The sequence below is a fragment of the Argopecten irradians genome, chromosome 2, assembly GCF_041381155.1.
Source record: "Argopecten irradians isolate NY chromosome 2, Ai_NY, whole genome shotgun sequence".
Lineage (NCBI taxonomy): Eukaryota > Metazoa > Mollusca > Bivalvia > Pectinida > Pectinidae > Argopecten > Argopecten irradians.
The window spans coordinates 51029558-51057537 of NC_091135.1; the positions used below are offsets into that span (position 1 = coordinate 51029558).

At 35.1% G+C, this 27980-nt stretch overlaps 1 protein-coding gene across 2 annotated transcripts in view; it reads right to left on the reverse strand.

Moving 5' to 3' along the window:
• LOC138315844 (protein-glutamine gamma-glutamyltransferase K-like) overlaps positions 1-27980 on the reverse strand; it is a 46878-nt gene that overhangs the window by 15753 nt on the left and 3145 nt on the right. For both annotated transcript variants that reach the window (XM_069257143.1, XM_069257142.1), the window contains exons 2-7: positions 9800-9965; positions 7249-7317; positions 5500-5751; positions 4839-5117; positions 4074-4204; positions 523-636 (exon numbers count right to left, since the gene is read on the reverse strand). In XM_069257143.1, coding sequence (XP_069113244.1) covers positions 523-636; positions 4074-4204; positions 4839-5117; positions 5500-5751; positions 7249-7317; positions 9800-9950 — 996 coding nt within the window. In that variant the 5' untranslated portion in view covers positions 9951-9965. The remainder of the gene's footprint in view (positions 1-522; positions 637-4073; positions 4205-4838; positions 5118-5499; positions 5752-7248; positions 7318-9799; positions 9966-27980) is intronic.

Here is a 27980-nt window from a genome sequence, read left to right on the forward strand (position 1 = left end):
CGAATATGTGGTATGTTGCGTGGGTGAACTGCAATCGTGTTTTGGGAGACTGTCTTATGTTTATAATGATATCAGAACAACAATAACCTACCTCTTAACATTGTAGAGAATTGGAAGGGACTAGGAAACAGAATCCAAATGAAAGTTTCCCCACAGGGCGATAGTTCAACACCTTATGACCAAACGTGACGCCGGTCTCAAAGGGGATGGACTGTATATCTCGAAATTAAATTGTGGTGAAAAAGTTTAAATGTAAACGCGATATTACCTCCCTACAGAAATAAGTTGGCTACTGTGTACAATGTAAGTGATATGTATAGAAGCTCGTGAACAGGTGCTTGATAAAGCATAATGGTGTGAATAGGAATCGAAGTTTTATCACATCCATAATACAAATGACTGACCTATATCAGGGTTAAGAGTTTAGGCATACGCATGTTAAGTTATTTGCAGTCAAATGATTATTAGCAGAGAAAGATCAATTATTTAGCTTGACAAAGACATGCTCTTCTGAAACTTTACCATAGCTGAAATGCCCCTAGCAACATCACAAACGTTTCCCATTTTCCACGAAGTATCTCCATCAAAATATCTGGACACTAATTTCAAACTAATTTGAAGAATGTCCTCCTCAAACTGAAAAAAAATACATAAAGGTAAATAAGAAAAGCATACCAAATGATTTTAACTGCTGGAATGTGTTGATACAAACGTTATCAGTAATTATTATCACCATGATATAATATTTATTTCACAAATATATTATCATATATATAGATGTGGAAGCTTACTTGACCATTAACAGATGTTTACCCTGCAACTACTGCACTTACAGACGGATAACTACTGTCGGATAAACATGTGCTTCATCCGTCAATACGATATCCTTTTTCTGTCAATCGCCCGATAAACATGTGCTCTGTCCGTCAATACGAAATGCTTTATTTGTCAAAACGATCACCTGAAATTGTTCCACATCTGACGAAACATTTACTGACTTGACACTGAACTTTAACCATCCGGTGAACGAAACGTCATTCAGTTCCGTTTAAAAGTGACGTCACATTCACCGAAATAACGTCATTTTAACGATATTGAAAATCGTGTATGGCGATGTCGTCATTTTCTTGGTTCGTGGCAAAGGTATGTATTGTAAAATAATTCTTTGATTGGTAATTTTGTTGAGTATTTTCATTGTTTCAGTGATATTAGAATTGCTGCCATTGTTTGCGAATGCGCTAACATATGTCCCAGAGTAGTAAAAAGGAGTACACTCTCATTCGGTTAAGTGAATGAATCTTTTCCTCTGCATCATAGAAGCATCTCGCTTCGAACGAAACATAGTAAATAACTAGGATTTTGCTTTCGATTTGAATGTGATAATGTTTGCACGATAAACAGAATACACGGTTAGTATCTTACAATACAAGTTTTATTGGTGTACTCGGCACGGAAAGCGAGACTTGGGAAAGCCGAGAAGTCTCGCACCAAAATAAAACTTGTATTGTAAGATACTGACCGTGTATACTCTATAAGTCTTGGTTTACATTACCATTTTAAAAATTGTAACTTCTCCCGTATCATGCCCTTTCAACAGCTAAGATCATATAAGGACGACTTCTCCCGTCTAATGTCCTATCAACAGCTAAGTTCATTTAGAGATGATCTCTTCCGTATAATGACCCATCGACAACTAAGATCATATAAGGACGATTTCTCACGTACAATACCCTATCAACAGCTATGATCATATACGGATGACCTCTCCCGTATAACGTCCTATCCACAGCTAAGTTAATTTTAAGATGATCTCTTCCGTATAATGCCCTATCGATAGTTAAAATCATATAAGGACGACCTACCCCGTATAATGCCCTATCACCATCTAAGATCATATAAGAATGACCTTTCACGTATAATGCCCCATCAACAGCTAAGATCATAATTATCGTAAGGACGACCTCCCCATACAATTCCCTATCAACATCTGAGATCATATAAGGAAGACCTACCCCGTATAATGCCCTATCACCATCTAAGATCATATAAGAATGACCTTTCACGTATAATGCCCCATCAACAGCTAAGATCATAATTATCGTAAGGACGACCTCCCCATACAATTCCCTATCAACATCTGAGATCATATAAGGAAGATCTCTCACGTATAATGCCATATCGACAGCAAAGATCATAAGGACGACTTCCTCCGTATAATGCCCTATCAACAGCTAAGATAATTTAAGGACGACCTCTCCCGTATAATGCCATATCGTCAGCTAAGATCATATAAGGACGACCTCTCCCGTATCATACCCTATCGACAGTTAAGATCATATAAGGATGACCTGCCCCGTATCATACCCTATCGACAGTTAAGATCATATAAGGATGACCTGCCCCGTATCATACCCTATCGACAGTTAAGATCATATAAGGACGACCTCTCCCGTATCATGCCCTATCGACAGTTAAGATCATATAAGGATGACCTCCCCCGTATAATGCCCTATCAACACATGTGATCATATAATGAAGATCTCTCGCGTATAATGCCATATCGACAGCTAAGATCATAAGGACGACTTCCTCCGTATATTGCCCTATCAACAGCTACGATTATTTAAGGATGACTTCTCCCGTATAATGTCTTATCGATAGCTTAGATCATATCAGGACGACTTCCCCTCTATAATACCCTATCGACAGCTAAGTTTATATAAGGACGACATTTTAACAGCATAGATCATATCAGGACGATATCTGAAATATAATGCCCTATTAATATCTAAGATCATATAAGGACGACCTCTCGCGTATAATGCCCTATCACCATCTAAGATCATATAAGGACGACCTCCCCCGTATAATGCCCTATCACCATCTAAGATCATATAAGGACGACCTCCCCCGTATAATGCCCTATCAACATCTAAGATCATATAAGGACGACCTCCCCCGTATAATGCCCTATCAACATCTAAGATCATATAAGGACGACCTCCCCCGTATAATGCCCTATCAACATCTAAGATCATATAAGGACGACCTCCCCCGTATAATGCCCTATCACCATCTAAGATCATATAAGGACGACCTCCCCCGTATAATGCCCTATCACCATCTAAGATCATATAAGACGACCTCCCCCGTATAATGCCCTATCAACATCTAAGATCATATAAGGACGACCTCCCCCGTATAATGCCCTATCAACATCTAAGATCATATAAGGACGACCTCCCCCGTATAATGCCCTATCAACTAAGATCATATAAGGACGACTCCCCGTATAATGCCCTATAAACGCTATATTTTTAAGGACGACCTCCCCCGTATATTGCCCTATCGACATCTAAGATCATATAAGGACGACCTCCCCCGTGTAATGCCCTATCAACATCTAAGATCATATAAGGACGACCTCCCCCGTATAATGCCCTATCACCATCTAAGATCATATAAGGACGACCTCCCCCGTATAATGCCCTATCAACATCTAAGATCATATAAGGAAGACCTCCCCCGTATAATGCCCTATAAACAGCTAATATTATTTAAGGACGACCTCCCCCGTATATTGCCCTATCGACATCTTAGATCATATAAGGACGATCTCTCCTGTAGAATGCCCTACAAACAACTAAGATAATTTAAGGACAACATCTCTCGTATAATGCCGTATCAACAGCTAAGATCATTTAATAACGACATCTCATGTATAATGTCCTACCAACAGCTAAAGTATAAGGACGGAACCAAGGAAATAATTAGGATTTTTCTTTCGTTTTGAATGTCATGATGGCTGCAGGATAAACAGAATAAACGGTAAAAGTATCTTACTATACAAGGTTTATTCTGGTGCTCGTCACAGAAGGATTTCCTAAGTCTCGCACCAAAATAAATTTTGTATTGTGATTAAAAATGCCAACCATGTATTCTCTATATAACAATCGATAATAATGTCTTATACAAGCCTAGGTTGATGCTTAATGGGCATTGTTAAATGGAATTTTACCTGCATTGTACAATCAAACCAAACACCATATCACAATATTTGAAGTATACATCACCTGTCCAAATCTCCAAGCTTTAGGCCACGTTCCCGATTCGTATATTGCTCCACTTGGATTTAAAACGTACTCATCTCTGGGATCAACATCTGTTTCGAAATCTGGATCTTCAGGGAAATATACGTCATCATCTGTTGAACACGACATACCTACTGTTAGCCTTGTAAGGCTTTAACGCAATACGCTAAGTGGATTAAAACAATCTTGTTGGAATATGAAAATGTTACGGGACGTTAAAAACAACCACAAACCAGACTTCCGTAAAGGCTGCATGCCAATAGATAATAATTTTAGATCTTAGAATGCCTTGTGCCATGTTGATTTAACTTCGCCTGGAATTTCGACAAAGATTATTGCTGTTTATTAGTATCGTTATTTTTACCAAACTGTCATAATAACGTCTGATATATATGGAAATGTAATATTGTATCCATTTTTATTACAAAACTCTTATCTTTTATGACCAATGTATGCACTGAAAGGAAACGGTACATTTGAAAAATGTATGCACTGAAAAGACAGTCCAACGTAGGACCTCGCATTAAATTGATCATATTGGAAATGAATGCATTTGTAAACATTTTCTTTTCAATATTGTTGCAATCAAAGAGAATCTGAATTAGAAAGTGCTATAACTTCCCCAGCCAGATTCCGATCGTTTCAATTTTTTTGTAATTTGCAACTAGGGAAATCATGAATATGTTTAACCCACACATCGTGGAAAGAAAAGTATCGCTCTACAGATTAGGTTTATGTAAAAGTCACCTTTACACCAGGCATTGAAGAGGATAAAGATGTCCTCGTCATGTTTGTAGTGAAGCTTCTTCTTGCCGCCTCCTCGTTTGTCTTTAGAAATTGTATACACATGCATGTCCCACTTTCCCACAATACAATCGTAGGGGGAATATATCTCTATGTCTAATGTCTGGGCTGGCATCTTGGACGCCACTCGGGCTTGCCACTTGCTGCTGTTGTTGATTTTGTTCCCATCTTCGTCAATATTGATGATGACTTCAGTTCCCCGTGGTGCTAATGGATTCAGTCCTTATTGTAAAAAAAATAGAATTTTTTCACGTTGTAATAACAGTATTCAAAGATTAGTTAGTATTTACTGAAAAATGAGCAAACTAATATTTAGCTTGCAATGAGGGACTGATACATATTTCATCAAAATAGATTTGTAATTATTGTCAACAAATGCAATGTAAATAATTACAACAGGAGTTAAACATTTAAATGTTCCTGTAATATAACGCATACATTTGAGGACGAAATGCCTCTGATTGAACTTTATCAAATACTGTATTGCAATAAGTTTAATTCTTGTAATATTACAATCAGAATACAAAAAAATAAAAATAAAAATAAAGAATTTCGCGATACCAAAAATTATATCAATACGCATTAACAATTAACGATAAATTACCGGTCCTGAACTTCATCTGGAGATCATGTATTTTAGCGTCATAGTCTCGGTCAAAAGTCATCTCAGTGGTAAATATCTGCCCCCGTCTTACTACAAGGGCAGCGGGCTCCTCCTTTCCTTCATAAATCCTCTTTGATATGCATTTATACTTATCGGTATGATGGTTAACGGCATTTTGCTTGATATTCAGATCCACTTTTTTTAGATGAATCTCGCTGTTGAGATCGTCTTCGTCTGCATCATCTTCGTCGTCTTAAATTAAAAGAAAGTGTATATAGTATTCATACGAAAATTCGTTTCTGAAGTTTGTTTGATTAAATTAACATCCAATTAACAGCCAGGGTGATGCAAAGGCGAAATTTCATCTATGCGGTGTGTAGCATGTACTTATGAAGTGTGGGTGTGTCTTGTTTCTACTCCATCGGATAGAGATATTTGCATCTCGGTGAGATTTCGCTGTCTTACCAGGGGCAAGACAGTCTACACGCATAGAACATATTCGCGTGATAACAATTAACCTATGCAGTCCAATTGGACAATCAATATCGCTTTCGGGCTCGCGTGTCACGCGCGTGCTGATCTTTAACCTAATGATCGTGGCGATCAGAATTCCATCTACCTTCTTTGATATTTACGAGATAAAAATACTTAATTAACATGTCTTCATACAATATTAGTTAAGATTGTTATGGCTATGGATATTCTTGTTTGACAAAGTTAATGGAAATCTTCAAGTTGATTTATTGACTATTCTTGTTATAACGCGTATTTGTTGATTTCAATACTGAAGTGGGGGGGGGGGGAGGGAATTACAGGGACAGAAAAGGGGGAGGGAATTAATTACAGGGACAGAAAAGGGATTTCCCCTTACTTAGAGGGAGTAAGACAGGGAAACCTCTACCCTCAGAGGAAATTCGTCACAGCCTAACCCTCCGGAAGCCTAGGGTTAGACAGCCGGGAATCCCCTCCTTTGGTAAAGATTTCTCTGTCCTACCCTCAAGGTAGGGAAAGATTATATTAGCCTTCTTGAAAGTAGAATTTTCGCTCTTTTTATAATGCTATACCACTAAAGCATGCCACTGAAGACACCATACAACATCCTACCCGGTCATATACATACAGCGGGCGAACATGCCGCCCCATTCCCTGTAGGCTGAGCGTTAATCAGGAGCAGACATCACCTCTTTTTAGACTGTGTCTGGGCCAGGGGACAGAACCTAATGCAGAATACTTAGTTCCTTATACCATCTGAAGTCGGGTTTCGATAGTTTCGTTTAGTTTGTAGGGTTTTACGTCCTATTAACCGTTAGGACCATGCCAGGACAGCCTCTCATTTGGGCAATGTGTGTGTGTGTGAATGTGTGTTTGTTGTGGGAGACTGTGTTATATTCGTGTTTTGTATCCTTATCATAGGGGAACTCTTGTCCTCGATATAGCACTCAACATCTGGTCACCTGACAACTGGCGAGCCGATCTTCTCAAAAACGTGATGTGAAGATGAGCGCTGACTAAGAGCAAAAAGATCTCGACTTTTACTTCTAACGTAAAGCCTTCCTCACTAGGGTCAGAAATGAAGCGGGCTCACGTGATAGAAAGGGGGGGATATATCATTCCAAATTCAGTCACCTTTTACGATGCACCATGGGAATAGAGATACTACTCAAAACTAATGTATTGCTTTAAATCGACTCAGATTTACCTTTAGTTGTATGAGATAGCGTTGGCATAGTTTTACAAGGAAATACTTACCAGAATTGACAGTACCAAAGAGGCTTTCGTCATCCAGAAACCTTCTGTACAGATGATAAGGACTGTAGTCTAAAAACCAAGTAGCATGCAATCATGTATAGTTTTCAAAATATGATTATATATAATTTAAGAAAATACAAATCTATGTTTTCGAATAATTTGAAAGGATCTCACTCCAGTATAGTTTTCAAAATATGATTATATATAATTTAAGAAAACACAAATCTATGTTTTCGAATAATTTGAAAAGGATCTCACTCTAGTCTTTATCATATATAATTATATATATATATCCACACTTACAGACTTGCCAAATGTTGTCACAGGATTGCAGTTTGCAATAATACTTTTCTTTAGACAGATTTATTGCAGATCGTCATATTTAAAGGGTGTAAGAATTGTGTTTTGTTATTTTGCCCCTCGCTGAAGGTGTCATAATTAATGGACTTCCAATTGCCAATATACACGACCTCGGATGACATGACGAATCTTGGGTGGTCATCGTCATGTCGCTCCATCACGGGGGCATCAATTGTTTTATTTTAAGAATATTACTGTTTCTATCCAAAGGGGGCTTATTGAAATTATTATGAAAATATTAGAATATGCTGTTTCAATTGCCCATACCAGGTTAACATCGATGTTTGCATAAAAACCTGTGTAGCAGGATACATGTACAATTTATTTAAGTATGACGTGAGAAATGTAACAAAACACTCAAACCACACAGCATATGTTGTAACTATCGTGTTGGAGTTCTGCTATGACTCCCCTTGCTTGTTGAGCTTGCGGAATTATTTAGAGTGACGCGTTAGGTAAACGATTACCATACATGTACAGGAAGGATATAGGATGTGTACTTACATTGTAGAATTCAATAATCTGTTTATCATTAAAAATGTTGAAAATGTCGAGCAGTAATCTACTGTATAAATTTTATCTTTAGGCCTAACGTAACGGAAAATACACGGTTACCATAGGTATATGTGTCATGTCCCAGAGTCTAAACAACTGTCAGACCGTCTCCGTACAAATTATACACAAGAAACAGAGATAAAGTGATGGTTAAGAAATTTTACATAAATGTAACATTCAATTAATGAAGGTTTACAGTAGAGACTGCCCGAATGAAGCTCACGGGAAGGTGACATAACGACGGCGACATAACGATTCGGGGGTGACATAACGACGGCCACATAACGATTCGGGGGTGACATAACGGAATTTCATTCAGTGCAACGCAATTACAGAAGACATGACGATTGTTTTTAATCACGTGATACTGTATTGACTACTCAGAAACACTAATATATGGATGAGGTAAAATATTATATGTCATTCTTATAGAACATGACATAGCAACGTCAATGTTAGGACACTTAAAGTCCTATATGTATTGTTTTCTACTAGGTTAAATTTTGTATTTGAATATGATAATATCAAAGACATTTCATATTTCATTTTATTTCGACAATTTCTATTGACGAGCTCTTATGCCAAAAGGATTGATAAACAGGCGGCGATGAAGAATCGCCTGCACAGCATCACAAAACAAAATTATTTACAGTTGAAAATATTGTTAATAATTAGATGAAAGTATCAAGTTATCAAATAAATATTTAAGTTATTGAGTGTGGAAACAATGGATTTATCTGTTTTGATAATTCTAAAGTCCCATAACTCATACAAATATTAACGGATTTTGACCATTATTAAACTCAACCAAGATCTCATTGATATAAAACAATATACACAATTTGATTGAAATCAGACAATATTTAAGTTATCGAGCACAAACCATTGATTTATCTGTTTTAACGATTTTAAAGTCACGTTACTCTTGTAAATATTTACGGATTTTGACCATTATCGAACTAATCCCAGATTTTATTAATATAAAGCAAATTTGGTTGAAATCGGACAATAAATATTTAAGTTATCGCACGGAAACCATTTCTCGGACGCCGACATAGTGATAAGGGCGTTGCAGGCGACACGATAATAGACCTTTAATTGTATGTCTGTTTAACATTTTTTTTAAAGATGGTTATTTTTTAAAAAATAAAATGTTAAAATCAAGTTATTGTATTTGATGTATATAGTAAATACCAAGATGAATTATTATAATATAAGTTTTCTAATATTGTAGCTGTAATTCCATGCAAACCATCCTAAAAATGCTGTCATTTTTTGTTTTCGTTTTTGGATATTTGCATTTATAGTTTTAATAAGAAACTATGTAGCGCGTGCTCAATATTGAACAAACCCAATGTTAACTGGATTACGGAGTATAAGGTTTGTGTTACAAAATGATACAAATGTTAATGATACAAAACTATTACAGCTAAAATATCAAAGATGCACTCGGATATTTGAAATTTAACAATGTTATCACTTAATCACACGTTTGAAAATGTCACGAATTTGGGAGCTAAAAGGAAACCAAATCATACACTTTTATTTGCTATTCAATTGTTTTCATAACAAAATCTTGTATCTATTTAGCGTTGTGAAGTGAACGAAAACGTCAGTTATTGATTCATATACATACCACAGATGTCCAAGTTGTATTTCACTAAATAAAGTTCTCTGTAGTATTTCAGTTCCATTAAAACATCGTAACTAACTCTATGAGGCCCATACCGCCTTGTTTCTCTGGGAGGAGCCGAAATCTCGTCTGCTCGTCGTGCGTTGCTAAGCATTTTGATGCTTCCAAACTACAATACAACATAGCAAATAAGAGAGAACTTTTGTTTTCAAAAGCAAACCATTTTGAAGGTCAGTCACAATGATCAACATGGCAACCCCTAGTGTTATCTACCAACACAATAAGTTTCAAAACCATTGGTTCCCATTTAATTATTTCAACATAATGTCGGTCTCACCAAAATACACAAAAAAACCTGTCTTTCATTACCCTCTTTGTGCTCCTTATAACGACTTCCGGTCGGAATATCGGTCCAGTATTACGGTACTTAACGTAGACCGTCCCTTCTGTGACGTCATACGTTTTTAACGTCGCTTTCCGGATCCCGTATTTTATTTCTCCGTATCCATCTATTATAACTCGCTACTGACATCGGCATTCGAGTAAATATTTCGTCTGGAACCTATCTAAAGGTGTGACAATTGGTAAATATAGTATAACTTTGAAGATTCATGCATGAAATAATATCCAAGAATCACAATAGTCGCTAAACAGTCAGATGGAATACACATGAATTCACGGGGACTCAAAATGAAAAGCTTCACGTCAGTAGTAACAAATGAACGACCGTTATTGTTATAATTGAATATCTATCTTTTTGCAGAATAGAAATAAATTTACACAGTATAAGGATGCCGAAGGAAGTTAGTGGTGTTCTGAATAGAAACATTCGAGTTTCGAGCTTCGAGACACTCTCGTAGGAAACGGACAAACAACTCTCGTAGGAAACGGACAAACAAAATAGGAAATAAAACTGCTTGAAAATATTTTCATTTTATTTTTTATTAAAATCTTTACTTATAATTTGAAAAATGTTACTATGGAAAATAGTCCATCTTAATACAGTATCCCACAGAGCAACTATTTGTCTCAGAAAAAGCTGATGTATTTTCTGCTGAATTAGATTCTTTATATAGCTTGTAAACTGGTTTTTTATATTTTACATAATAAATAAATAAAACCATTGAGATATGTAACTATTGTGTTATCTTGTATGTTCCAATAATATGATAAATATAGAAAATTAAAAAGGGTAAATGAATAACATAAAACGTTGAAAAGTGCAACGGATTCGCCTATTCTTAATGTTTTCAGGCCAAAATTTAAGGGGTATTAGAAAGCAAATCGGTGATATTTTGAAAAATAATGTGGCGAGTTATAAGTTTTATTGGTTTTTCTTATTGCAAATAAGTCAATCTTCATAGAAATGATAAAAAAATCGATTTTTCCTGAGATCATTTTTTCAGAAAAAAAAAGAAAACATTACTATTTTAATGCAATTTTTCACTAAAATTGGTCCGGATTTAATTTTTAAATAATGTTATTTCGTTTTATTGAGGAAAACCCAGCTTATTTGATATATTTATGAATTCTATATCACCTACTGAAGGTATGAACATGTTACGGGCATATTCTTTATATGTTAAAGCCGCATAATCCGTTTATTTCAGAGTCCGTAAAACAAACAATGACAAGATATGGTGTAATAGCCCTAAAAAGTTATGAACTTTCCCCAAATTACAAGTCTAGAAAGTTAAGAGGTCCAAAGATCTAAATATACAAAATTTTATTTTAGACTGATGAGTTGTCAACAAAAAGTTAAAAGTTAACGCCTCCAAAGCTTAGAAATGCTACTTTGCGCATGTCCGGAAATACAAGTTGTTTACCGCAATGGAGCGAGCTTTGCAGTTAAAGCTCGCCAGCTTAGTTCATCAGTGCCCGTGTGTGTAAGATTGTATTTTTAGACTTACAGTCACTTAGTCACTTACTCGTTATCCTATCCGCTGGTCTTTTTTTTTAAAAATTTTTTTTATTCATTGACAAATGTATTGTACATACAAATACAATGCAACATATATGAGTGATGTATGTTGGAGTTAATTAAGTTAGTACAAAAGTAGTCATGTATACTAATAATATACATCAATCAATGGACAACACATTTACACTAACAAACTCACTGATAATTTATAGAGGATAAGTTCTCAAACATTGATATTTTAAGGTAATATACATTGTTACATGTAAGTATCAGAGAGATGCAGGACACACATACATACATACAAGGTACATCTGTCAAACCTAGGTCAAATATTTGTTTTACAAGTTTTTATTGGTTTTTGTGTATGTTTTTAATGTTTTAAAATTTAAAATTTGAGCCAAAGTTGTATTTCTGTTAAGACCTGTTGTTTATCTTTTATTGTATATATTAAAAGTAAGATTATGTTGTCTAAATTAAAGCGTGAATGTTAATTGTTAACTTTCTTGCCAAATATAAATTCTTGTTTACTGAATCTAAGTCCTAGATTTTTTGTAATAATTGCTATTCTCAGTTGTTCTATCAGATTTGATGTTTTATCACAGTCCCATAGTATGTGTGTTATGGTTTCTGGAGAAGTTCTACAAAATATACATAAGTTATTATCCGCTTTACCTATTCTTAGTAAAAATGCCTTAGTAGTCAGAATTCTATGATTTATTCTGTATTGTAGCCACTGAAGTTTTGAACTTGTGCATGTGTTAAAAGGGTGTTTATAAATCTTTTTCCAATCTTCTTCATTTAGATTAAAAGTTTGATTCCATTTATTTTGAGCTGTAGGTTTAAATTGGTTTTGAATTAAAATATTGTATATGTATTGAGCTCCTTTTTTAGAATTTAGAATGACTTTGAGATTTAAAGGTATATTGGGTAATATTACATTCTTTTCTGTGTTGTAATTTTGATTATTGTTTCTAACAAAATGGTGAATGGCATTTTTCAAGCTTTGGTATTTTAACTGAGAAATGATTTATCTGGTTTTGTAATGTTATAGATAAATAGAACTCCCTTTTTATACCATTATTAAAAATTACTTTTCTATCTATTTTGATGTAATTATTAAACCATATTGGGTTTTCAAGAATGTTTGTTTTATATATTTCACTTAAATTCAGAGTTTTACACCAGGCGTTTAAAACATCTCACCAAAAAAATATTAGTACAATTTTTAGCTTTTTGTTTTAAAAGTTCAATTCCTGTATTTGCCAATGTTTGTCTAATAAAGTTTCTAAAATGATGTCCCAATTTCCAGCCTTAGTATAGATTCTTTGTATCCAAGTTGCTTTAAGAGCCGTTATAAATGACTTCAGATGTATCATTTTTAGACCCCCTTCATCATAACATTTGATGTCCCTTTTCATTTGATCAGGTTACTATTCCACAAAAAGTCGTAACAAATATTGTTGATTACATTTATATATCGATCGTCTGGATTGGGAAGTGAGATAAATAAATGGTTAAACTGTGATATAAGTAAAGTGTTTTAATAACAACTATTTTACCTATTGGTGTAAGGATTCTTTTTTTCCAGGCTGAAATCAATGATTTGAGTTTTACAAGTTTCTTGTCAAAATTTAACTTAATTATTTGACTCAAATCTACATCGTATTCAATGCCTAATAGGTTGAAGCGTGTTGACCCCCATTTTAAATTAAAATTATTAGTGAAATTATTATTACTATATTTCATACTGCCAATCCATACTATCTGGATCTTGGAGTAATTCATTTTTAATCCTGATATACCCGCAAAAATGTTTAGAGATTTTAGCGTTTGATCTAAAGATTTTTCAGAGCCATCTAAAATCACAGATGTGTCATCAGCAAACTGTGAAAGGAGAATTTCTTTGTTTTCAATGTATATACCTTTTATGTTTTTATTATTTCTAAGTATTATTGATAAAATTTCAGCACATAAGATGAAAATATAAGAAGAAACAGGATCACCCTGACGACATCCCCTTTCAATATCAAAGAAATAAGATAGATTGCCACCTATATTTACAGCCGATTTTGTATTGGTTTGAAAAATATTAATCCATTTTATAATGTTGGGACCAAAGTTAAAATAATCAAGAGTGCTATTTATAAAGTTCCATGAAAAAGAATCGAAAGCTTTTCCGAAATCAATTAAACGCAAGAGGCCAGGTATATTGTTTTCCTCAATGTATTGCATAATATCGTAGATCAATCTTGTATTTCCACCTATGTATCGACCAGGAATAAAACCAGTTTGATTGTTGCTTATTAATTTAGATATTACCTTTTTAAATCTCTCGGCTATTGCACTAGATGCTAATTTATAAATAGTATTTAAAAGATTTATAGGTCTCCAATTACTTAGTTTGTTCCGTGGCTTATCGCCTTTCGGAATGCATGTAATAATTCCTTGTTTCTGGGTTGTTGAAAGTTTGGATGCAGTGAAACTGTAATTTAAAGATCTAAGAATGATTGGTCCTAATTGTTTCCAAAACATTTTAAAGAATTCAACAGTAAAGCCATCCGAACCTGGACTTTTATTATTTTTCATTTTAAATAGCGTATTTGAAATTTCAGTTAATGTAAGAGGACCCTCGATATTTATTGATTCTTGCTCTGATAATTTAGGTACATTGTAGGATTCTAAAAGTTGATTAAGATTAACATCGTTCAGTGTGTAATTTTTTTGTACAAGTTTTTGTAAAAATTTTCAGTTTCTTTTAAAATTTCTGTATGATCAGCTGGTTTTTATTAAATAAAAATTCACACCAATACATCACAAGTGGTGTAAGTAAGGAATAATAATTGACTTTTTACAATATCAAATATATATTATGTCCAATAGGAATACATTAATTCTGGCACTAGTGCTATTAGTACCACTATTGCCTAGACCTCTGTAATTTAAGAAATGACTCGGTAGTATCTAGTGAGGTTTGATTTTGATAAACTTATGTTCAAAAGATGTGTTATTGTTATAAATTTGTGTTTGACAGAAAACAATTGGAACTAGTTTGTTTTACATGTAGGATTACACAGGAAGATTATGTACATATATGTATATACAGTATTTATCTCTGTACATTCACTGACATTTACTCCCTATTTTCTTTATAGAATGCATGGGACCTTCGACCAAATGACAGAAGTGCAAGATGTGATGGCAGCTCGCCCAAAAATAAAAAGGGAAAAACAACTACATGTATCTCTGAGATCAACACTGACATTAAATAAATAAAGTCTGTTTGCAATGTAACCATTATGAACCAGAAAGATATGATTTTCAAGAAGGAAGGACAGATTCAGACTTGTAGTACAAACCTAGCATAATTATTTACTATAAACACCAGAATATTTTTAAATGATTTATTTCTTCTTCACACAAATGAAAAAAGGAATAATAATGATTATTGCATGTTTACATACCTAGTATGTATAACTTTTGAATAATTAATGAACAATAAACCAATGAAAATAATATATGTCGTTTGTCTGAGTTGTTCAATTATGTAGTGTTCATTTTAGAAATGTTCAAATACAGAAAATAAATATCAAACAAGACTGGAGCTATATCAAAGGTTATTTGGGTAAAAAGTCAGTGTCAAATCTCAAAATTTTGGCTCTGTGTAATAAAAAAATCTTGTTGTGTAATACACATATTGCACATATATAAGAATATTCATATATCTGTAGAGACAATACTCTGTGGTGCCTGTTGTTAAATTGCATTATTCATTATTGACCTTTTTTAAGAAGCAAAGTTTTGATTGAATTAGAAAGGAATAGACTAACAATAACTTCAATTAGTCCAGGTCAAGCAAGATCACACTTAAGGAATTAGGGTTGCTTGAATGTATAAAAATAAACTAACAAGATATATCTAATAAAGTTAGATTTTCCACCAGGTTATAATTAGACTGTATATAATATACATGGTAAAAATGAATTTTTACTGCAATTACTCTTATGACATGAGAATCACATGCTATGGTCAACTTGATTACTACTGAACTCCAGTCATTTTTAGGTCACCTGAGACGAAGTCTCAAGTGACCTATTCTAATCGCCTTTTGTCCGTCGTTGTGCGTCGTGCGTCGTCCGTCGTGCGTCGTCCGTCGTGCGTCGTCCGTCGTATGTCCGTAAACAATTTACATTTTCGACTTCTTCTCCAAAACTGCTGAAGCAATTTCAATGAAATTTTGCCTAAACCTTCTAAGGCATAAGGCCAATCAAAATTGGGGGCTGTGGGAGGGGCCAAAAGGGGTAAAATTGAGTAAAATTTCAAAAATCTTCTTCTCTACTCACAGATGTGGTAGAATCAAATACTCTTCATAGATAGAAAGGTCTTAAGGTCCTTTACATAAATTGTGAATTACATGACCCTGGGGTCTCCAGTTTCCCCCTGGGGAGGGGGTTAAGTTTACTATACTTTATATTGAGAAAACACATTTTTGCGCATTATTTGGTCATTTGTAATAGGAAATGAGTCAAATGTTGTCAGAATTATCAGTATGAGATGGCCATTTAATCCTATTAACAAATTTTCTATAACTGACCCCCAGGGGCCTTAGGGGCGGGGTCAAAAGGGGTCAAATAGGCTAAAACTTCAAAAATCTTCTTCTGAAATTCTGGAAATGGTAGAATCAAATACTTTTCATGAATAGAAAGGTCTTAAGGTCCTTTACAAAAATTGTGAATTATATGACCCTGGGGTCTCACGTTTCCCCCTGGGGAGGGGGTCAAGTTTACTATAGTTTATATAGGGAAAACACATTTATGAGCATTTTTTGCTCAATTTTCATTGGAAACGAGTCAAACTTGGTTAGAATTATTAGCCTTAGATAGCATTTTAATATCATATCCACATTGGTTCTGGCCGACCCCCTGGGGGCAGAGGGGCGGGGCCAAAAGGGGTCAAATAGGCTAAAACTTCAAAAATCTTCTTCTGAAATTCTGGAAATGGTATAATCAAATACACTTTATAGATATGAAAAGGTCTTAAAGTTTGTTTATAAAAATTGTTAATTATATGACCCTGGGGTCTCCTGTTTCCCCTTGGGGAGGGGGTCAAGTTTACTATAGTTTATATAGGAAAAACATATCAATGAGCATTTTTTTAAAACTTCAAAACTCTTCTAAAATTCTGGGTATAGTAGAATCAAATAATTATAGATGGAAAGGTCTTCAGGTGTTTTATAAAAACAGTGAATTATATGATCTTGGGGTCTCACGTTACCCCCTGGGGAGGGGTCAAGTTTACTTTAGTTTATAAAGGAAAAACATATTTGTGAACATTATTTGCCCAATTTTCGTAGGAAATTAGTCAAACTTGATTAGAATTATTAGCCTAAGATATAGCATTTTAACATCCATATCCGTCCTCGATGACCCCCGGGGGGACCAGAGGGGCAGGACCAAACAGGGTCAAATTGATTAAAATTTCAAAAAATACCTCTAAGTTCACCGGATTGATGGAAGCAAATACTCTTCATAGTCTAAAAAGGTCAAATTTATAAATCACTGACCAAATTCAAGGCCCAGCATATAGTGTTTATATGTCTTTAATTTGTTTCATTATTTGTTTCATTATATATATATTCTAACTCAGGTGACTGTTAAGGCCCATGGGCCTCTTGTTATTGACTTAAAATTCAACGCATAATATGTGTACATGTACATTATACAATGTATATGTACGTGCTATTTTAGAACAAATATACGTACCCGGCCTACTATACCTTTCTAAAGACGTTTTAGACATTTTCCGTCAAAAAGTCTTTTGGGCTACAATATTGCAGCTAGTGCTATTTGTGTATGAATATGGTCGCATAAGAAACACCTAGCTAGGTATTTCATTATATACATGTTTCTGATTCATTTGATTCAGGGGCAAATTCTGGACATCATATAATATGATGGCTATATGGTTCATTGGCAAGCTATGTGTACACGTACATGTACATCAGAAATTAAATCAAGAGAGCTGTCGTCATTATCTGCACAGAAAATATATACGTAATTGCATGTTAGACATTCAGAACATTTAACACACACTAAACCGCCTTATTTCAACCTAAACCCCTTTCTTTCTTTTAATTCTTATTTTTTTTTTAATTTTCTGTATTCCTTGAAATCATATAACCAAATGTTTATTGTTTCACCAGAAATTTATCATCATGTTTTTAACGAACATGGAGCATTTTTCAACATAAATATCAGAAATATACATACATGTACATGTAAAAAGTTTTATACACATTTATGGCGGTACATGGTGATTTTTTATCACTAATTGATATGTATACATGTATACACATATGACTTTGAACAAAAATGCATTTAATGTCAAGTGTGCTCTCCGTGCTTATTTTACTTGATTTATTATTGTATTTCATTTGGACCTTTATAAAACAAATGGTTATCCAAGGCAAGTTAAATATCGTCTGAGATATTTATTTAAAAAAAAAAGTATCACCAGAGATTTACATGTAGATAACCATTTTTATCTCTATCTAGTACGATGTATCTTAACTATTTCTTTATTTATCAATACCATTATTTATATATCTGGTAAGCAGGCACATCTTTGTACAATTTATTATCTAGTCTAATACGATGTATTGTATCGCAACACGTATTTTATACGAAGTTTAAATTCCGTTCCAACAAAATCCCTCCGGTGGCCCCCGGAAATTAGGCAAAGCATAGTCAACCGATCGCCGTATTGTAAACACTCAAAATGACCGAATGGAAGTATGTGTACACGACGATAATGTGTATATATTGTCGTGCGGGACTCTTTAACTTCATCACAAAACAAAATATTCACATGTTCATGATAAGTAAAAAGTACTTCCGCAGAAGTTCCTGCTAACATGAACGACACGCCATTCGTTTGGTCGGAAAAGTCACATGATCGTCTAAGCATTGAAAATGGCGCGGTATGCATATTCAAACACTCTGGATATCGAACTTTTAATCATTAATTTCTTTTGAACTCGGACTCTTTTGGTGGGTAATTAGGGAAAAGTTGATAGCTTTTTATAATTTATGTACATCAATTTTCTTTTGTTGATTTACGGACCCGGAAAGATACGGATTATGTATTATGATTATGTACAGGTGAACATGTGTTTGCTTGCCGATGTTTTTGGCTCTATGCTTCAATGATCGTTTAATAAAAGTACCAAATGGGCAATTTTTTAAAATTAGTATATGAGACACAATATGAATAAAAGAAAACTAAAACAAAACCACGCGGACAATTACACTCATAACATAGTAGACACATACGCGCCCATCCTTAATTAGCATATTTAAAGCAGTTAATTGGGCGTTAACCTAAACCCAAATCAACCAGCCACTCATCTTGTATTGTCTTGGTGCTTATTTTTATATATTTATCAGTGTATGAACGGAAGTGTAGAGCAAAATCGTTAATTGCTTTTTGTATCGTCACGTGTGAATATCGAACCGGGATGAATGAAAACAGGCATGGCCGACGGGTCAATAGCACACCAAATATCGGCATTATTCGTGACTACAAATATGTTAAACATTATAGACGTCCCCATAACATGTATATTAACAAATCCATGAACATGATTTTAAAAATGATATTATCATCAAAATCGAAGTGTAATCACTGAATTACGATCAAAACTGCGATGTGTTTTCGGAGGAAATTGCGTTTTTTACCCGTTTTCCCTCAAACATGTCTCATAATTGTAACCGATATGAATAATTTGATTATTTATTTATTTATAGTTTCTTTATTCTACATCGGTATTAGAAAGCGGCTAAAACATATCTTAAAATATGCATGCACATATAGCTTGGTATAGTCGCTTGTTTTAATTAAAACTTACTGTAAAGTCACTAAGGCAAACATCTCATTACAAATCGCTCATATTTCTAATTTTCAGCAATTTTTCAAACAAAAGAAAGTTGCATATGATATTGGTTTAGGCCACAGAATGTGTTTAGCATTGAGAAACATATAAACAAAAAAATGGAAAGTTGCATTAATCTTGTTTTTTATGATTTGATTCATTGAAAGCTCATTTTTTCATCATTTGTTTCCCGGGCGACAACGAGCGTAAATACAACTGTATGTACATACCGGTTGATACAGAAGCACAAGGGTAGATTAGATGCTCATCACTATCATCACAAATATTAATCAGCCTATATGTGTTATTATTTTAAGCAAGAGGCCGATGGGCCTTAACGGTCACCTGATATTTGATGCAAATTAGTTATACATTTACTAGCCAACATAGAAGACTTTTGTTCACGAATAAGGACCATAAATCTAAAAGGTCTACAAACAAAGTTTCATTAAATTCGGTTTACATTTACTCAAGTTATCGCGTTCACAAGGTACAATAATAATAATTAGTGCAAAGGTTAATAGTCCGTTAATTACTGTTGAATTAAGCCGACTTTCGAACTCGTCCGAGATATTTTCAATGTTAGTCTACATACAAAGTTTCATTAAATTCGATTTATATTTACCCAAGTTATCGCGTTGACAATGTCCAATAATAATTATTAGTGCAAAGCGTAATAACTCCGTAAATGACTGTGGAATCGAGCTGATTATCGAACTCGTCTGAGATATTTCAATGTTAGTCAACATACAAAGTTTCATTAAGCTTGATTTATATTTACTCTCATTATCATGATGACAAGGAAATATAAACGCACGAATCACGACGCACGACGACGGGCAATAGACTCGCAATAGGTCATCGTGAGTTTTAGTTTAAACATATTTTATTGACATACAATGACAAAAGGATAAGTCATTCACTTTTTTCAACTTATATGTGATTCTCATGAAATATAGAAAATATGAACATACATAAATGAATAGTCACGTGATTACATGGAACAAAATAATATGAATTCACATAAACACCAAGAACATTAAACTAGTAAGAGAAATGGAGAAAGATAGAGATTATTCCCATTCATTGGGTTAAGAAATTGAGTTGTACTCTTAGTATTCGTGTGATACAATTATAATATATAAAACAAGCGATGAAAAATGGGAAAAAAATCTTGACAACTTGTAATGGTATAGGAAATAAGTAAGAGAGAGAGAGAGAGAGAGAGTCGATCAATCGAAATTACCCGTTCTTGCCAGGAATTGATGTATAGCTTTTTCAATTTTCATGTTATTGATGATTGAAATGTTAAGATCACCTTTGCATTGAATATCAACGTTAATGGCGCCTTCGTACCATGATAACTCAGTGTTGAGAATTGCTCGATGATTGGCAAACAGAGGGCAAACAATAAAGAAGTGATAGCTATCCTCACAGGGATGTCCACACTGACAATATGCAGAATCGGTAAGATTTGCTCTAAAAAGGTCATACTTTAGGGAACTTGCTCGGTTTCTTAGACGACAATGGAGGATATTAAGTTTTCTTGGTCCATATGTTGCAAAAGGAAAATTAAAGTTTGTATTTGTTTTCATTGATTTTATTATATTGAGTTTAAAAGAATTTATGGAAGGAGAATTTCTAATGTTAAGGTCAAAAACATTCCAAAGATGTATAGTAGAAGGAAAAAATGAACTTTGAGATACTTGTAAACGATAGAAGTGTTCTCTTAATTGATATGCATTTCGTAAGTTATAAGGTGTTAAATTACCAATATCATCAGGCAATATATCTATGAGGAAACTTGGTGCCATACCATGGACTATTGGCTATAACATCGAAAGTTTACGAGTTTCTCGTCTCTTAGAAAGTGGCAGCCAACCGGTTTCACGGTATAAAAACTCAGTTTTAGTAACAAGAGGCCCATGGACCTTAACGGTTGCCTGACATCCAATAGTAATTTGTCATTTAAGGGCCAACATATTAGCTATGAGGGACTTTAACACATGGTGTGTTAATTTTTCCCTCCTGTATTCAACACAAAAGCTGAAGTAAATATGAACTGGTGTTGATGAAACTCTGTATGCAATGAGGTCTTGGATGAATTTGCATACTGGATCAATTTGTCAAAACTGACATATGGTTGTTATTCTTTCTGTCTAATTTTATCATCCTATGGTCAGGTGACCTAAAAATTTAAGCCATTTGGACCCCACTGGGCTCCACCCCTCAGCCTTTGGGGATGAGACAGGGTCAAAATGACATAACAGCAAAATGTCCTCTTGTGGTTATAATGTGAATCAAAAGTTTGAACAATTTCCAGTTGAAAATAAACAAAATACACCCAAGAAGTATTCAATATAAACTATAGCAAACTTAGCCTTCTCCCCAGGGGCAAATAAAGAGGCCATTGGTTATAAAATTCACAATTCTGATAAAGCACCACAATATCTTTAGAACACAAGGTCCAATAATAGCATTATTACAAAGGACATGAACTCTATAATATAGTTACCGTCGAAAAATTCCCTTTTTCAAACTCATCCTAGATTTTATTGATATAAGGCTACATACAGAGTTTCATAAAAATCAGTTCACATTTATCAAAGTTATCTTGTTCACAAGCACAATGATAAAATTATAACAAAGGGCAATAACTTGGACGTTACTGTCGAATAATTCCCATTTTTGAACTCGTACGAAATCTTGTTGATATAAGGCTACATACAAAGTTTCATCAACCTCGGTTAACATTTACTCAAGTCATCATGTTCACAAAGTAAAGTTAACGCACGATGGGCAATAGGCTATTGCAGTAGGTCACTATGACGTATGGTCAGGTGACCTAAAAATAGTAACAGCGACCTTAGCCTTGACCTGGCAATCCTGAAACTGTACCTTGTCGAAAATATTATGGTCCTTTAAATTTGTGTGAAGTTTGATCAAAATCACTCAAGGAATGAAGCCGCTAGAGCACTGAAAAGGATTTTCTAAAAATAGTAACGGTGACCTTGACCCTGCAACCTTGAAACTCAAACTTGTTCAGTCCTTTGTATTTGTGTGCAGTTTGATAAAAATCACTCAAGGAATGAAGCCGCTAGAGTGCTGACAAAGAAATTATCTAAAAATTGTAACAGTGACCTTGACCTTAGTCTGGCAATCTTCACACTCAACCTTGTCCGAGATATTATGATCCTTTGTCTATGTGTGAAGTATGATCAAAATCACTAAGGAATGAAGCCGCTAGAGTACTGATAGGGATTTTCTAAAAAAAGTAGCAGTGACCTTGAACCTGACCCATCAACCCTGAAACTCGAACTCGTCCGAGATCTTGTTAATATTAAGCTACATACAAAGTTTCGTCAATCTCGGTTTATATTTACTCGAGTTATCGTGTTCACAACAAAAGTTAACGCCCGACGGAGTGCTGACAAAGAAATTATCTAAAAATAGTAACAGTGACCTTGAACTTAGTCTGGCAATCTTCACACTCAAACTTGTCCGAGATATTATGATCCTTTGTCTATGTGTGAAGTGTGATCAAAATCACTCAAGGAATGAAGCCGGTAGAGTGCTGATAGGGATTTTCCAAAAATAGTAGCAGTGACCTTGAACTTGACCCAGCAACCCTGAAACTCGAACTCGTCTAAGATCTTGTTAAGGCTTCATACAAAGTTTCATCAATCTCGGTTCATATTTACTCAAGTTATCGTTTTCACAACAAAAAGTTAACGCACGACCGACGACGGACAAAAGGCTATCGCAATCGGTCACCATGACCTATGGTCAGGTGACCTAAAAATTGGAAGCCCTATAACAATCCTTGCCGCTTCTAACTGAATACGGTCAATCAACAGCTCCTGAAGTTGTTGATGTTATGATAGACTATACACCTATATATATTGCTCATGTCATAGTAATACGTGTGCGCACAGGTACAATCAAGATGAATGATCGTGTCTTCGACGAGGTTCGAGCGTTGTGCAATACATATAGGCGTATAGTCTATCATAACATCAACAACTTCAGGAGCTGATGATTGACCGTATACATCTGTTTAATTCGTTGTGAAAACATGCATATTAATTCTTGTCTTGTCATATTGACGTTTACTTGAAAAAAATGATTGTACGATTTTACTCTGGCTCTGACACGCATACATGTACAGTTGTACACACGTTCGCATGTCACGCACCTGTAAACGCACATTTGCGAGTCTCACAAAATCAATTTCGCTATTGCTAAGATAATGTAGAACGTAAACGGACAAGGGAAACAAAATGGAAAGAACCGTGATCTATTATTTCAAAGGAGTTTAAACAGGTTCAATGCAAGCTTATTCGTTCAATTATAAGAAAAAAAAACCCCAAATATCAGCGACTTGACAATTAAACTATACCAGGCAGTGCCAAAGGCTGCATTCCGTTCACAAATCCACCTTCTGATCACCAAAATAGACAGTTCATAGGTCCGTGGCCATTCAGCGGACATGTGTCGACCAGAATGCAACGTGAGAAAAAGTCTCCTTTAGTACATAAATAATGTAAGGTTTGTTTGTTTGTTTGATTAATTAACGTCCTGTTGACAGCTATGGTCATGTAAGGACGGCCTCCCATGTATGCGGTGTGTTGCGTGTATGTTGTGCGAGGTGCGTGTTTCGGGAGACTGCGGTATATTCGTGTTGTGTCTTCTTGTATAGTGGAACTGTTGTCCTTTTTATAGTGCTATATCACTGAGGCATGCCGCCGAAGACATCAAACAACACACCCCACCCGGCCACATTATACTGACAACGGGGGAACCAGTCGTCCCACTCCCTGTATGCTGAGCGCTAAGCAGGAGAAGAAACTACCACTTTTATAGACTTTGGTGTGTCTCGGCCAGGGGACAGAACTCAAAGCCTTCCTCACAGGGGCGAACGCTCAACTCAAGGCCAAAAGTGAGGCACTGCAAAGGGCGGCATTAGGAAAGATAAAGTCAGTTAGGAAGAAAAAAAAAAGATAAGATCCTAAATTTAGGGCGTATAATGTAAGGCTCAACTACCAAAGCACGTGGTTAACCCACGGATATTGTAAACTCATTTTGAGAGAGGCCAAAGAATCGAAGAAGAACAGATGAACATACATACAAATTTAACATTTTTTAAGTCGAAGGGCTGTAAAGATTACATTTGCCAAAAAGACAATTTATGACGGAATAATCATGAACATAGCAGTATATACACATGATTCACTAATATATTATAAGTGTATTTAATACACGAGTCGACATATTATAGCAAGAATAACGAGTATGCAGTATCTAAATGTACATATATGTGCACATGTATACCACTTAATCCGATACAACACGTCCTCCAGCCGACGCAGAGGACAAAGTGGCAGATGGAGCAGACTGAGTTCCAGTAGTATCAGCATGGTACCTGGATCCAGAGGATAGATGCGACATAGAAACCCGCGAATTTGTCGTGATCGCGTTCACAGACTCGAAGAAGGATATGAGGATCTTCGGTGAGGTTTTCGACACTTTAGCGAAAATACGACCATCCATTGTCCAGTGGGACTCAATGATTTTGTCTTTCCACATTCTCCCAAGGTCGGATACGATACCCTGTCGATATGGAGCGAGGCATTCTGTGATAAAGAATTGTTCATCTTTATATCGGGATTTCAGATCAGATTTTACCTTGAACACGCCTGTCTGTCGGTGTAGCGTACAAAGCGTGCGATAATAGTAACTTTATTGTTTCGCATCTTACCAATTGTGTGGGTTCTAGATAGATCGGCTTTAGTGAGAGGCACAACTAATCTATTACAGATATCAATCACTGCCTGGTAAGTATCAAAGTCATTCACGGGCTTATCAATCCGCACGTTATGAAACTTCAAAGCCCCTCTCCTGGTATATTGCTGTTGTTCATGAAGATCAACTTGGAAAGCAAATACGGATTTGCGAAGTTCCGCGATCTCTGCGGCTTGGCGTTGGACCTCCAGTTTCATCGGAGCTATGATCTCGTTGACTTTAGAATCGACCAATTCGTTGATCGTATGGTTCAATATCAATATTGTTCAATATGAGGTTTCATTGAGTCAAGCAATAGACTCGAGACCAAGGATGCAAGCGACGGTGCCAAAATTTCGGCGAACTGAGATGAAAGGTCTGGAGTAAACATCATCTGTTGATGTTCAAAAACTTGATCAGACGTTAGTGCCACTGACGGCGACCCGACACAAGGTGACTGCCCCTGCATGTATATTGGTGGTGGGGTGGGGAAAACTGAAGACCTTTTCGGCTTAATATCAATAGGCGATTCAGGGCTACTCCGTTCCTTCCCTTTATTGTCCGTTTGAGCTAACGTACTAACAAACACATGCGCCTGCTCCTGTGATATGTTGAGTGACATACCTGCACAAACACTGAACGTTAGGTACGCGTGATGTCGTTCAACCAGTTTCTAAAAATAACTCGTCGTCGGATAAACCACCGAGTACGTCGCCAACAATTTTACCAATTTTTACAGAATTTCAATATATATTCATAAGACTTGATTATCATTTAGTAGTTTCCATAGAAAGTGTCAACAAATGCAAAATACCACAGTAATGAGAATCATTTAGAAATGTGATTTCTAGCGAATATTTCACCACACACCTTACCCCACGTCTTTACAGATCAGCCATCACGACGGACGACGCACGACGACGGACAATAGACTTTCGCAATAGGTCATCATGACTTATGGCGCGGTAACCTAAAAGAGATTTGATTATGTGGACATTTTGACCGTCATAACATGAAATTTATTTTTGTCCATACTAATGGAATTATTCTTTTCCCTATTGAACCAACTTATAGTAAGGAATGCGATTATATTACACAGATTTCGCTATTGATAAGAAATTGTGAAAATCAAATGCCGCAACAAAATACAGTAAAACAAACGTTTAAATCGCGAAATTGAATCACCGTGGAATAACGTTTGACACGAAAATATGAAAGTAATTTTGTGTGTGAACAGAAATTTTCGGCGTAAGAAATATAGAAATGACGTAATTAATTTTATTTAATGATCTAGAAGGATTTGTTTTCTATATTATTCTGATATTTTTTAATGATAGGTACATGGAAATCAAAGTTATATCTGTATATCACAACGTGGTGCATTCTATTGCATTCTTCTAATCCAACTAAGTTGTATTATAATGATCTGTGCAACAAAGTTGACTAAACGTTTAAATTGATAGTGTGTTTGATAACTCTGTTAGACTAATGTGTTTAATTTGTTAGCTTCAGAGCATTTATTACGTAATATATTTCCTCTTTATAACAAGCGACTATACTAGTTTCCTCCCAAGCAGCTATACAGTGCAAGCTTCAAAACGATGCAAGGGACTATACAATTTGAACTGATCATCCTACAACTTCAAAATACGATTAAGTAAGAGACACTGTCCATTTATATTTATTAATGTGTTTTGAATATTGTTGAATTCATTTATAAACCTATGATGGTGCTTAAAGTAATGAAAGCCAGATATAATACCTTACAATATTGCAAAATATTAGACGGTTGCCTCGATTTTTCAATGATGAATAGCAGATCAACTCATGAAAAGTGTCTGACATGTTAATGTTGGTTATCATTCAACACTTCATTAGTCACTGGTAGTTCAATTTGCTATCCATGACGCCTTTTGTAACTTAAGATTACAACAAAAACTTCGAATAAATAAATTGGCAAAAATATCCACTATCCATTGTTTCATTTGTCTTAGCAAGTGCCCGAGTGCCGCTATACAGACTCGCAACATACACTGTGTTTACTCAAAATTCGTGTACATCAAAGGAGATTCATATATCAACTATATACTGAAGATATAAAGGATTTACTTGAAGCAGAAATAACGACTGTAACTTCACCAGCCCAAAATTATACATAGCTGCGCTTTCTGTACGGCTGCGCATATTAACTCTTTGTAGATTACGTAATACACAATAATACAGCATACTTGAAACAAATATTCTGTTGCGCGAGCGAATGGACTTTCATTGAGTACGAAGTAACGTAGCAATTCCCGTTTGCTGGCTAGATAAGTATTTATAGGGATACTGTCTGTCTAAATATTATGATTTTAATCACTATTCTTGTGTTATGCAGCAAAACATATTAAGTTTGAATGATCCATTATACAGGATATATGAAAGAACAACTTGTTTCGGAATTGGTATGTTACACGGAAATACCTAGATTTCGTGCGATTATGATAGTACAAACATATTGACGAGAGTATTACATTATGAAGGCTGCTTAAAATAACAATTTCATTCAGCTCGCT